At 35.6% G+C, this 14578-nt stretch overlaps 1 protein-coding gene across 4 annotated transcripts in view; it reads left to right on the top strand.

Moving 5' to 3' along the window:
* myo1g (myosin IG) overlaps positions 1 to 14578 on the top strand; it is a 107536-nt gene that overhangs the window by 19750 nt on the left and 73208 nt on the right. For 3 of the 4 annotated variants that reach the window (XR_015516132.1, XM_087294905.1, NM_001045221.1), the window contains exons 13-14: positions 8853 to 8927; positions 10669 to 10801. Coding sequence is in view for 2 of the 4 variants with exons in the window: in XM_087294905.1 (XP_087151031.1) it covers positions 8853 to 8927; positions 10669 to 10801 (208 nt within the window). In the remaining 2 variants the exon portion in view is untranslated. Of the gene's footprint in view, positions 1 to 8852; positions 8928 to 10668; positions 11042 to 14578 lie in introns of all 4 variants that reach the window. The other variant, XR_015516133.1, reaches the window with a different exon arrangement.

Below are 14578 nucleotides of genomic sequence, written 5' to 3'. Positions count from 1 at the left end.
CCAATCACTGAAAACGGCTGCAAATCTTTAGCAATAAACACCCGCAATGCCTTTGTTATTTTTATGTGTCTTTGGGAACCAGTTGGGTATGTTTGCTTAAAACATTCAGCGAGGAATTGTTGCTATTTGGAGGACTTTACTACCTTCTCTGCTATCCTGCCTTCAGACAGTGATATTGCTGGGTGATTGGTCTGCAAATGTGCAGTCATGGTTAAAACAATGCTTGCACACAGTTATTTTTTGTTCACCGTTTTTTCTTTTATTGGCATTATACTTACCGGCAAAACCGAAATGTCCTCACACCGCAGATTTAAACACCGGCGCTTCCTCGTACTGTTGCCTCAGCCTCACTCCACCGCCGCTTGCCATGTTAAAGTGTGGAATGATGGTTAAGCGCCCCCTAACTTTAGAGCATAGTGATTGGATATTTACTCGCGGGGAGGAGTTTCCTCATCTCAGCTCATGGACTTACAGGCACACAAAGTCAATTCGGGGAGATATAAAACGCACATAAATTATTTAAACGCAAAACCGAAAAAAAACGCGGTTCACAAACGCGTATTGAACCATGGAGGTCGTAGCGAACAGTTCATTATTATATTGAGAACCATGGCATATATTTACATTTTGACGGATAGGGTTGTAAAATATCTGTCATAACTTATAATTGATCGTTATTTAATTTGCAGACTTTCTGATCGTTTTTTTATTCATATTTTAATAATGAACTTGCACGACGAGCATATAGGCTAAATTATTCAGTTATTTATTTGACAAATGAACAAAAACTCCTATCTGCCTTAACTCATATCTTCCCCCTGATTCGACCTGAACTGGGTGCTTGCCTGTGCGTTATCAAACGCATCAAGGGAGACTGAGGAGCACTCCTCTGAGTCCGGTAGTGCTCACAACGCACTCCAACGCACCCCAGATAGCAAAATACACTCTGGCCAGTTCCGGCTAGATTCTTGCCTGCCGGAGACTCCGGCTGCCGTACTCTGGCGGGATGCCTGTGGACTCACTGCCCGATTCCGGCCCCAGTCAATTGTGCCAGATGCGGAAGCCATAAGCGAGCGAGTCTTCATTTACCTTCATATAAAACCTTTTGATATTGAGTTTATATAGCAACAGGCTATAATATAAACACAAAGTGTAGACACTGTGTTTAACCTTTGAACAAAAAGCAAACAGCATGCATATCCTATAACAAAAATAATTATACAAAGGACAAAATAAATAATAATAAATGTTTATTAATTGCAAGAAACAAATAATGCTAAAATGAATGAATTATTTTGTAGTGCACAAGAACATCAATATAAAAACAATAAACCTGACCTCCTTGCTAGCTGCCGCTTGGTTGGGTCGTATTTTTGTCTGTTCTTCATCGTCCACTGCATCACTTCCTCTTTTTTCACCTCTATTATTAATATCACAACTATTTGGCTGTTTAAAGAAACTTCTCACACTCAGCTGCTGTGACATTTTTGCAACTGTACGCAGCGGTGACAAGAGGAGACAAAACAAGGGCAATCGCCATCAGCTGGACAGGAGTGGGAATTACAGTTAGCTACAAATGACCATAGATCACATTCATGATAATCTGCCAAAATGACGGTTCACCTTTAGATTTTTCCGTCACTGCTGAAAAAAATCTCTCGGTTAAAAATATTCGGTTAACGCAACCTCTGATATATATATACTTACATAAATACACTCACCGGCCACTTTATTGAGACACATCCTGGATCCCACTTTTACCTTCAGAACTGTCTTAATCCTTCATGGCATAGATTCAACAAAGTACAGGAAATATATCTTGGAGATTTTGCTCCATATTGACATAATAGCATCACGCAGTTGCTGCACATTTGTTAGCTGTCAACCACATCCCAAAGGTGCTCTATTGGATTGAGTTATGGTGACTGTGGAGGCCATTTGAGTACAGTGAACTCATTGTCATGTTCAAGAAACCTGTCTGAGATGATTGGCGTTTTGACATGGCGCGTTATACTGCTGGAATTAGCCATCAGACCATGGGTACAGTGTGATCATAAAGGGATGAACATGGTTAGCAACAATACTCAGGTAGGCTGTGGCATTGACACAATGCTCAATTGGTACTAATGGGCCCAAAGTGTGCCAAGGAAATATTCGCCACACCATTACACTCCCAGCCTGAACTGTTGATACAAGGCAGGATGGATCCATGCTTTCACGCTGTTTACTCCAACGTCTGACCCTACCATTCGAATGTCGCAGCAGAAATCAAGACTCATCCGACCAGGCAACATTTTTCCAATCTTTTATCGTCCAACTTTGGTGAGCCTGTGCAAATTATAACCTTAGTTTTTTGTTCTTAGCTGACAGGAGTGGCACCCAGTGTGGTCTTCTGCTGCTGTAGCCCATCCGCTCCAAGGTTGGATGTGCTGTACGTTTAGAGATGCTCCTCTGCATACCTCGGTTGTAATGAGTGGTTATTTGAGTTACTGTTGCCTTTCTATCAGCTGGAACTAGTTTGGCCATTCTCCTCTGACCTCTGGCATTAACAAGGCATTTGCGCCCACAGAACTGCAGCTCACTGGATATTTTCTCTTTTTTGGACCATTCTTTGTAAACCCTAGAAATGGTTGTGTGTGAAAATCTCAGTAGATCAGCAGTTTCTGAAATACTCAGACCAGTTCACCTGGCACCAACAACCATGCCTCGTTCAAAGTCACTTATATCACCTTTTTCCCTATTCTGATGCTTGGTTTGCTTGACCTTGTGTGTGTGTGTGTGTGTGTGTGTGTGTATATTTATTTATTTATTTATTTATTATTTATTTATATTTACTTTAAGTATATTTCATATTTCATTTGCTTTTTGACAATTTGCTAGTTGTTTCTTGATGTCATGCTAATTATCATATTTCTGGTCTCATACCTGTTTATCAGCCCATACATATTCATACAGCCCATTCCTAATTTATTGCAGCCAAGTTCAGTTCACTGTGAATATAAAATGTGTACATACTTTATATCTTTTGTCAGACAATGTAAGACCATATGCATTCACTTTTAAAAGCATAATGTCTGGCTCATTATTTTTATTTTTTAATGCATGCATAAAACATCTAAATATATTTAAATTCTACCAAAAAAAGCTCTATGTTGCACATTGTGAAAAGCAGCTAGTTATTTTACTTTTGAAAAAGTGAGTATACCTGTTGCCTTAAAAGCAACACGTTGATTTCACTTTAAAAAAGTCAGTAAACCCATTGACTTTTATAATAATACACATAAATTGTTTACCTCATAACTTTATGGCAATGAGATTACTTTCTTTATTAGGTAAAATCAACTAATTACTGTTTAAAGTGCGTAAGATAAATAAAAGTCGTAGCAAGACTAAGAGTCATTAAACGACAAAAATTCTAAATCTGGCAGCCGTTTGCAGTGAATGAGTGGAGTTTAAAACAGTACTGGACCTTAGTGACTTTAATTTTATGAACTAAATAAATAAATAAATCTTAGAACAAAATATGTTTCACTTTTTTCAGATTATTTAAGAAGTGCTGATGTGATAACTGGATTCCACTTAAATCCAACAACATGAGGTCATGTGATGATAATGTACTGTTTAATACTGTTATACTGTTTTAATACAGCATTCTTGTTAAACTGTTATTACCACTGAAGCAGAAGCAGTGTTAGATGTTCCATATTCTGGCATGTATCCAAGAGTATCCAAGGTAAGTTCTTGGTACCTCCTGTTGATTGGATGTTCAGATATGGGCATGCCAGAAGATCACAAACTGATAAAACATGAATTATTCATTACAGCATGTGTCATTCATTCATTCATTCATTCATTCATTCATTCATTCATTCATTCATTCATTCATTCATTTTCCTTTGGCTTAGTCCCTCTATTTATCAGGGGTCACCACAGTAAAATTAACCGCCATCTTATTCAGCATATGTTTTACACAGCGAATGCCCTTCCAGCTGCAACCCATCACTGGGAAACACCCATACACTCTGGTATTCACACACAAACACTATGGCCAATTTAGTTAATTTAATTCACCTATACTGCATGTCTTTGGACTGTGGGGGAAACCAGAGCACCTGGAGGAAACCCACACCAACATGAGGAGAATGCAAACACCACAAAAAAATGCAGACTGACCCAGCCGGGGCTTGAACCAGCAACCATCTTGCTTTGAGGCGACTCCAACATGTTTAGCTTGTTTAAAACATTAGTGAATGTGTATTTCTCCTTGATTGTAATTCAACAATAAGTAAGCTAAAATATTCCATTCCAACTTGCTTCCTTTTTTCCCTTATCATTCGATCTACAAACTTATCTCATCACCATTTTTCACACTCCATAATGATACTGTCTAATACTAGCAACATACTAGCATGTTGCAATAATACTAGCAACATACTGTACCGAAAATGAAAACGAATACTGACGCCAAAAATGTAGCAGATGCATTTTGAAAGCACTATTTTTAGCTTCCATCAAACAAACTTCCTCTATAGCACTGTGACTTTTGAGAATTGTCCCTCTTTGGTTTGCTTTGTATGTTACAAGCACAGACTGTTCCCTCAGAAGCTTGCGGTTGTACCCTGACTTTCACCTTGTTTTCTGGAATTGGCCCGATCTACTGCAGAAAGGGCCACAGGGCAGCATCTGTCCTCCCAGAACTGCTTTTACCCTAGTGATATTGCTGTTCCACAGCCATGTGTCCTTGCACATGTTTGATTATGTGTGTGTGTGTGCGAATAAATGTGCAGGTCTTTGGCAAATGTGTAAGCAAATTTATATGAGCTTGCATGTTGTTTCTACTTGAGTGAAAGAACACGTGTCTGTGTGCGTGGGTTGGACTGTTGGTGTGGCACATCTGTGTTGCTAATCCGGTCCACAAAGCTGCATGGATTCAGGGCTGCTGTGATTTTGTACCTGGCCAGCACATGCAGTCCTTCCTCTCAAGCATTACACTTTATGTAACCAACAAATCACAGCGAATAGCTAATTCTTTTGTTTGCTGTTAGAGCTTTCTTGGCACATTCAGCTGCATTTAGGATTGTCGCTGTGTGGCATTCTTGGCAACCATGGTGAAGTTTGGGGTCAGAGAGATCTTTTAGATTTAGAGGTTTCATTCCTTAAGATTAGTTTTGTAATATGAACTAACAATGATTACTTTTACTAGCATTTTATAGTGTTTTTTTTGTTTTGTTTTTTACTCTTGTCAATGTAATTTTAGCTCAGATGTGTTGCACTGTTTAAAGTATTCAACATGTCATGTTTTTTCTGATAAAAAAAGTTCTAAAGGAGCTGTTGACATGGAATTGAACCAGATTTTGGTTAAACCCCAAACAATTAAAACATAAAAATATAACAAAACAAAAAAATCTGAAAATATTGTTTCATGTTATAACAATGGAATGACATAAGGAGAAAGAACTGAACTGCTGAAATGCATTTAATACTTTATATAAAAGGCTTTAGTGGGGATGGGAGCTTAATGATGCCCCTCATATGGAGAATAAAGAAACACAAACTGCTCAGGTGTAATTTTTTCTTCAACGGAGTGTAAAAATCTTGATGGTTCTTTGGGTCTTGTCTATCAAATCTGATCTTTTTATTTGTAATTTCTATTAGATTGAAGTTAGGTGATTGGGTGGGCCATTGACAGCTTGATTTTCTTTCTTTCCGTGGCTGTGTTTTGGATCATTGGCTTGCTGAACTGTCCACCCAGGTTTCATCTTAGTCATCCTGGTTGTAATGTAGAGGTTGGGCTGAAGCAGCTGATGTTATTTTGCAATGATGAAGGGCAGAGGGTTGCTGAATAACTTCTAAGTGATTTCAGCTGCTGTCTGAGCTTTCCCTGCCTTTCTACACCTCCCTTTCTTCATGTGTTCAATACTTTTTTTTCCTGTGCCATTTTATTTTTAAAATGGTTTTTATTTTATTTGATTACACATTATGAATTTTTTATACTAGTTAATATTGTTTTCCTTACATATATGCATTTCTTTGGTTGTTACCAACCTCTGATGAAAATTCCAAGCACCTTAAGAAATATGTTTTCTGAGAAAAATGGTGATGTGTTGAATGCTTATTTCCTGCACTGTATCATTAGAAAACTAAGTAAATATCATGTTCTTTAAAGATGTTTGTAAATTTCCTACTATAATTAAATCAGAACTCATTAATTGGTAATATACATTGCTAAGCATTGGATTTAGACAGCCTTAAAGGTGATTTTCTCAGTATTTAAAATTATTATTACAAATGTTCTAATTGGCATGTTTTGTCCAAATATTGTTCAGTCATAAAAACATACTGCACATCAATAGAAAGCTTTACCCATACTTTATCCATAAATACTATATGGATGTATATGATGTATATGTATCGGTTTATTCAATATATCAATTCATTCTGGATGTTTTTTTTTTTTTTTGTCCAAGTTTATATATATTCATGTTAGTTTGTGTTTTTGATTTTTTTTTTATATATATATAAAAAATTGTCAACTAAGGTCGCAAGTTTCGCCATTACAAACATAGTTCGTTAATTCGGCATTTCCCAAATCCATCGTTCTAACAAACATTCGGTAACCGCATTGCAAACTTGTATGCTTGCAACTACACCTAGAGAGCTGTAGTTAGAAACATAGTTTCTGGTTGTGTTCTATTCTCAGTCATCCACACTCTGCCCTATTCATTTAGATTTAGAACATTCTAACATTTAAACTTGGAACGATTAAAAAAGCATAAAAGTCATCTCTTTTAGGTGTAATTTGCTTTTAAAGTATTTTTACAGTTAAGTTTTAGCGATCTTTATATTGACAAATGCGCTCCCTTCGCAGTGCACTTTAAAAACATTTTTGTAAATTTGAATGCAGCCATGGCTCATGACAAAAGCTAGGCTTGGAACGATTAAAAAAGCATAAAAGTCATCTCTCTTAGGTGTAATTTGCTTTCAAAGTATTTTTACAGTTCAGTTTCTTTATATTGACAAATGCGCTCCTTTCGCAGTGCACTTTAAAAACATTTTTGTAAATTTGAATGCAGCCATGGCTCATGACAAAAGCTCTAAGTGACCTATTATTTAAAAGCGGAATTTACGTTACATCACCAAAGCTTGTGAAAACTAAAATATTGCATACGTTAATGCTTTTAATCTAGGTTATTTATTAAGAAATGTGCCTGTACTGTAGATCTACATAATATGGGCCTGTCGGCTAAAACATTTCTGCAGTGTTTTGAATGTGTCAAATGGTAAAAGTAGACTTAAAAAAAACAACAAAAAAAAAACAATATCCTGCTTAATAATAATAGCAATAATAATAAAAAATTAATAATAATAATTATTATTATTAAGTAGGATTTTTTTTTCTTAATGAATGGCCTGTAAATTACAACCATTAGCTTAATGATTTAGATAACTTTTAAACAATTTATATCATTATATTTACGTGTTAGCTAAGTGGTTTTTATGTTTTAGAATAGAATATGGAATATTCTCAATAATATTTGTAAAGGAAACACAGGCCCTAGGCTATATGTGTCGTTTACATATATTTCAATCAATATGGAAAACGAGTGCATGTTTTTTTTTTTTTTTAGATCATGTACATGGAAAACAATAAAATGTACTCAAAAAGTATGGGGTTCTTCTCTAAAGAAGTTGTTACTCCATCCCGTTTAGAGCATAATTATGGACATTTTACGTTATAACTAACGTGGTTCAAATGATGGATCTGTGACAAAGCAGCGACGGTTTTGGGAAACACTCATCACTACATCGTTCTTTTCCTACAGTATACTATGCATTATACTGTGATAGTTTAGCCACAAGTTATGTCGTTGTTTGGGAAATGCACCCCAGATTAAGACAAAGATGTATGGATGAACCGTTCAACAAAGAATACAGTAATAATAATACATTAATAAACTTAAAATAACTCAATACTTAGTTTTTATAATCTTAAAGAGACAATTCACAAAAAAAAATATATATATCATAGCTTACTTTCCCTCTATTAGTTCTAAAACATATTTTAATTTCTTTCTTCTGCTCTGTTTAAACATTATATTCATCAAAAAACCTTAAATGTTTCACAAAATATTATTTCGGATCATGTGGCACTATAGACGGGACTGATGATCCTGACTTTGTCATCACATACATAAACTACATTTAATAAAAATGGTCAGTCTGTTATTTTTAATTGTAAAAATGTTTCATAATATTATAATATATTACTATATTGATCAAATAAATGAAACCTTGTCATGAAACCATGTCCTCTGCTTTTTCTAAAAGTTATTTGGTCCAAACGTCTTATCATATAAGCCAAGAGGTTAGCATTTGCACAGTGCTTAGTGCATTGCCAATTGCCCTATATAACAGAACTGCTCCATATATAGACAAAAGGGTATTAAAGCCGGTGTCACATCAGCATAGAGATGGCATTTGAATCAGACTGGCATAAAATGGAATCGTGTCACGTCCTGCTCAACCCTCCGCATCACATCCTGTCCTATGTCTGCTCTTGTGTCTATACAAATGTCAAAAAGGTACCCAAATGAATCTTTTAAAACAATCTTTTAATAACCGGCTTCGCTGAAGTAGCCGTCTGAAACATTTAGTTCGTGTCATGCTGTTAAGATAATGGTCCAGGTGTTGGTTTACCTGCCTGCGCTGTGAGTCATCTGTGCTTATGTGATCTGAGTCATAGATGAAGGACTGTTCGCTGAGTGCTTCAGCCTCTGAGTCAGTCAATTAATGCAATTTCCTTGTCCATCTCAAGCCTGGCGCTAATTTCTCTCTTTTCGCTTTCCTCTCAGGTACTCAGTTGATGGCTTTCTTGATAAGAACAAGGACCCGCTTTTTCAAGATTTCAAGCGACTGATGTACAACAGGTAGTGGTTTTAACCTTTCTTTCAACAAAATAATCAATATGTCCAAAAGAGAACATCCTGTCGTCAGTTATTCTTCATCATGTCTTACACAACCCATAAGGATGTGAAAGAAAAAAAAAACATGTCATTGACGTATGTCATCTACAGTGTATTTGAAACTTAAAGGGATAGTTAAAAAAAAAAAAAGAATAATAACTCAACTTCTAGTTGATGATTTGGCAAAGTGGCAGAAGTAGTTTTTTTCGATGAAATCACAGAAATTAGTCAAGTTTGGTGAAGGAAAAATCATAGTTTGAGCTTACATTCAGTGTGGAGGCATGTGGGACATCTGTAGAGTAGATGACAACATCAACAGCCTGAGGTATCAAGACATTTGTGCCGCCCATTACATTACAAACCACAGGAGAGGGCAAATTCTTCAGCAGCATAGCTTCTCATACTTCAGCCTCCACATCAAAGTTGCTGAAAGCAAAGGAGGTCAAGGTGCTCAGGTATTGGCCTGCCCAGTTACCAGACATGAACATTATTGAGCATATCTGGGGTAAGATAAAGGAGGAGGCATTGAAGATGAATCCAAAGAATCTTGATGAACTCTGGGAGTCCTGCAAAAACTCTTTCTTTGCCATTCCAGATGACTTTATTAATAAGTTATTTGAGTCATTAGAGAGATGTATGGATGTAGTCGTCCAAGCTCATTGGAGTCATACACAATCTTTATACCTTTTTCCTCTGCATCATAACTTTATATTCTATACTGTACATTTTTTTCTGCTAAGTGACAAGACTTTTGTCTCAGAAAAGTCAGACTTTACTGTCCTAATTTAATAATAAAAAATCAAGGCATGAACATGTTTTATTTTGGTAAAATAAGCATAATCTAGAGACCTTTGCCTTTCATATTAGCTATTTCTTATAACAAATGATCAACTAGAAGTTATTATTTGTTGTTCCTAAAATGTGGATAGGCGACAAAATTTATGTTAACAAAGAATGAGAAACTCAATGTTGGGAACAGGTGAAAATGAGTAATTGATGACCAAATTTTAATTTATGGTTGAAATTGAACTTACTTTAACTGAACATATCCATTTCACATTTTTGGCATAAACAAGTGTGTATGAATTAATCATTTATAATGATAATTGAATAATGATAAGTGAACCATTCTTTTTTACATAATATGTCAAAGCAATGATTCTCCTCAAGATGAAAATTCTGCTATTATTTATTCAGCCTCCACTTCCAAACCTATTTGAGATTCTTTCCTATGTTGAACACAAAAAAAATTATGAAGAAAGCTGGAAACTGAAGCTATTGACTTCTATAGTTCTTGTTTTGTTTTGTTTTGTTTTTTCTCTGTTGAAGTCAGTGGTTACTGCTTTGATTTTCAGCTTTCTTCAAAATATCTTCAAAATATCTTTAGTGTTCATTAGCATAAAGACACTTATAAAGCTTTGAGATCAAGGTGAATAAATAATGAGTACATTTTTATTTTTGGGTGAGGTATCTTTTTAAGGATGAATACATGTTGAGAAAAGTTTCACTTTTTGGACAACTATCCCTTTAAGACTGTGTATTCAAAGACTCGCTAAAGTAGGGCACTTGTGTTTTTATCTTATGTTAGTCTTAATATTCTATTTGTGTTTATTCTTTTCAACAAAATATTTCTTTTTTTACTTGCTGTTTCATACTTCTTATTTTGTTTAAGTGTTAATGATTTTTTTTATACCTTTTCTCCTAGTTCTGACCCCGTTCTCAAAGAAATGTGGCCTGATGGGAAAATGAGTATTACAGAGGTGACCAAACGGCCTCTGACAGCCGCTACACTCTTCAAAAACTCTATTATTGCTCTAGTCGACAAACTGGCTTGTAAGGTAAGAAATGAGTGCTGTAAATGTCATACACTGACTTCAAAAACATTTGGGCTTTAAGGTACATGTACATACAGTGCTCAACATATGTGAGTACACACCTCACAAGTCTCTCATTTAAATGAATATTTTCTATAGCTAGCTTTACAATATTATATTGTGCATATACATTAGATTAGTCAGTACTAAAGCCAAATTTGAAGCTTATATAACAAAACAACTCATGGTAATGGTTCAAAATTAGTACATGCAAACTTAAATATTAGGAAAAGAACATTTAATTAAAAAGAGCCAAATTAAAGAGAAGCAAAATGTTTTTAAAATTGTATTAAAATTTTAAAATTTTGTAGTTTGTATTTTTTCCCCAATTTTTTACATGAATTTTATTGTATCATTATTGTTTGACTAAAATATTATTTAATAAATATATCAATATAATAAATCAGATTTGTTCTAACACGCTAAAATATATTACCCATATTCACTGAGAAATGGATAAAAGTACAAATTTTCAAAATAGGGTGTACTCAATTATATTGAGCACTGTATGCATAAATATCATTGCATTGAATTAAATGTGGAGTTTGCATGTTCTCCCTGCCTCTGCGTGGGTTTCCTCCTGATGCCTCCCCGTTTCCCCCACAGTCCAAAGACATGCGGTACAGGTGAATTGGGTAGGCTAAATTGTCTGTAGTGTATGAGTGTGTGTGAATGAGTGTGTGGATGTTTCCCAGAGATGGGTTGCGGCTGGAAGGGCATCCGCTGTGTAAAAACTTGCTGTATAAGTTGGCGGTTCATTGCGCTGTGGTGACCCCGGATTAATAAACGGACTAAGCCGACAATAAAATGAATGAATGAATGAATTAAATGTCAAACCAACAAATGCTGCTCAAGATTTCTCTAAACTAATTTCACTTTCTGAGCAATTATTACAACACCCTTTACTGATATACACTGGAAAATGAAATTTGCTGTTTGTTCAAAATACTTATTTAAAATTAGCTGAAACAACACAAGTATTGAGTTTTTTTTTTGGGACAACTTTATTGATTTAGGTTCAATCTACTTAAACTTAACTTACGTTCACACTGCAGCCAAATGTGGCCCGAATCAGATTTTTTTTGCCCACATGTGACTCAGGTATTGACAGTGTGAACAGCCCAAACCACATGGAATCTGATCTTTTCAGATCTGATTTGTGCCACTTTCATATGTAGTATTACATCAGACACAGGACTGATGTTTTGCAATGCGTTCAGTGTGAATGGTTATGTCGGATTTCTTCTGACTGTTACATAATCTTTGAGCGACATCATTCTGTGCTGCAAACATCATCTTCTCCTCAGCAGCATAGTAAAATGGCACACAGGGCAATTACTTTACCACAGAAAGTTGTTTGTTCACTTAGAAAAACAATTTGAAGGCAAAACTGCGCAAAGGAGGGGACACTTTCATTTTACGGGGAATTTTCTCTCTGAGAGAAAAAAGGACAGGTGCTCGAGCACCCAAACCTCTTTCTGAACGTCCCTGTTGTTTATAACAAAATAAAATACAATGACAGAAATAAACCAAATCCACCTTCACAATTCAGTCTGCGGCTGCTCAAAAACCCTTAATGAGTTCACTACACAACGGTGGTCAGAAAGATGTGCACCGCGGTTGTCATACATCACAAATTATCAGTGTATTTAATAACAAGAGACTAATTTTAGTTTTCAAATGCTGAAATACACACCAAAAGTAGTAGAACAAACCTTTACAGTTGATGAAATACACCATGGTTGTCTGTGAAAAGGTCAATAATCATATTAAGCATAATCTGACAACGTGCTTCATACAGTATAAACATGTGTGCATAATTAGACATTTAGTGCTGTCCGTAATTGTACTTTTGTGCATGCGGGTCATCTTAGGACCACTGCAAATCTGTAAAAGTACTGTAAAATACTTGCTTACACAAAAAAACGGTTTTCATATTTTGGGGAAAACTTAATTTTTTTCGTGGCAAGGTTGACATTTGCATAGAATTGCTCTCTTATTTTAAATGAATGTCACTTGGTTTGATCATTGCTACAGTATATAATGCATGTCTAGCTGCTGCTTAACCTTTCCATTCATTTTTTTATCATAATCCATGTCAATCGTTTTTCATTCTTATTTAAGGATTTCAGTTCATTTGTGCACAGTTTCCAGGCCAGCTTAGCTTGTTGTGTTTGTCGTTTAAAATCTCACACATTGGTGTAGAAAGGGGCTGTTGTGGAACAGTACATTATGTCTTCAAGAGCATATGTTGTCCGTCGAATTAAGCATGGATTTAATCTAGTTTTTTAATACTCTTTGCTGCGGAAAGATGAAATGTGGGGGTCTCTCAGAATAGCTCAGGTAATCTCTTATGTAGACGTGTTGAAAAATGTAATCTCTCTAATGGAGACTGTCTGTATTTGATAAAGCAGTTAACAGCAGTAGAGCACCTGCTAAATCCATGAGCCGTGAGCAGCTCTCCTCTCCTCTCTTCTCGTTTTTTCTCCTCTCCTATCCTGTTAAAGAAACTGTGACATTTGGTGCTGTTATTTTAGGATGACCCAGTGCATCCATGAAGGTTTCTGTGTCTGCTAGGCTGCACGTGTGTGCGTGTACACGTGTGTTTGTATGGGCAAAGTGGGTCTGCATCCAGGGCAGCTTCTGCTTTTTTAGGTCACAGTAAAAGACTGGCTGGCTTCCCTCTGGTCCTGTGGGGACACCTGTACCTCATCTGATCGCTTACCCTGTCCAGCCTCTCTTTAAATTCTGGATGCTCTGTGAAAAAAGAACTGAATAAAAAAATAAGTTCAGTTGGTACCTTGCTGCGTCTACCTTAAACAAACCTTAAAATTTAGTTTGATTGAGTCTTTTAACTCATTTCTTTTTTTACCAAGGTTTTGTTGATGTACAGTACATCAGAACAGACAGCTGGATAGTCAATATACAAATAAATGGATGGATAGATAGATGGATATAATATTGATATAAGACAGACAGACAGACAGACAGACAGACAGACAGACAGACAGACAGACAGATAGATAGATAGATAGATAGATAGATAGATAGATAGATAGATAGATAGATAGATAGATAGATACACGTAGATAGATAGATAGATAGATAGATAGATAGATAGATAGATAGATAGATAGATAGATAGATAGATAGATGATAGATAGATAGATAGATAGATAGATAGATAGATAGATAGATAGATAGATAGATAGATAGATAGATAGATAGATAGATAGATAGATAGATAGATAGATAGATAGAAATAATGGATGGATGGATGGATGAATGAACGAATATAGGATTGATATATGATGGATGGATGGAAGATGATATATGGATGTATATATGTATGGATGGATGAATATTGGATTGATATATGATGTATGTATGTATGTAATGATGTATGTATGGATGAATATTGATATATGATGAATGGATGAATTGATGTATACAGGATTGATATATGATGGGTGGATGAATGGATGATAAGTGGATGGATGATAAGTGGATAAATGGAAGGACAATGATGGGATGGATGTGATGGACAGACAAATAGACATACAATCAAACAATTAACAGATGATAGACAGACAGACGGACAGACAGACAGACGCAGATAGATGGATACAGTGGATAGAAGAATGGATAAACTATCAAACAAACAACCAAGACAGATGAATAGATGGACACATGATACAGACCAAAAGGATGGATGGATGGATGGATGGACACATGAAGTAA

Source organism: Danio rerio, chromosome 19 (genome assembly GCF_052040795.2).
Source record: "Danio rerio strain M-AB ecotype USA chromosome 19, GRCz13ab, whole genome shotgun sequence".
NCBI lineage: Eukaryota > Metazoa > Chordata > Actinopteri > Cypriniformes > Danionidae > Danio > Danio rerio.
Note: the sequence above shows the minus strand (reverse complement) of the source record. Positions and strands in the feature narration are given on the sequence as shown.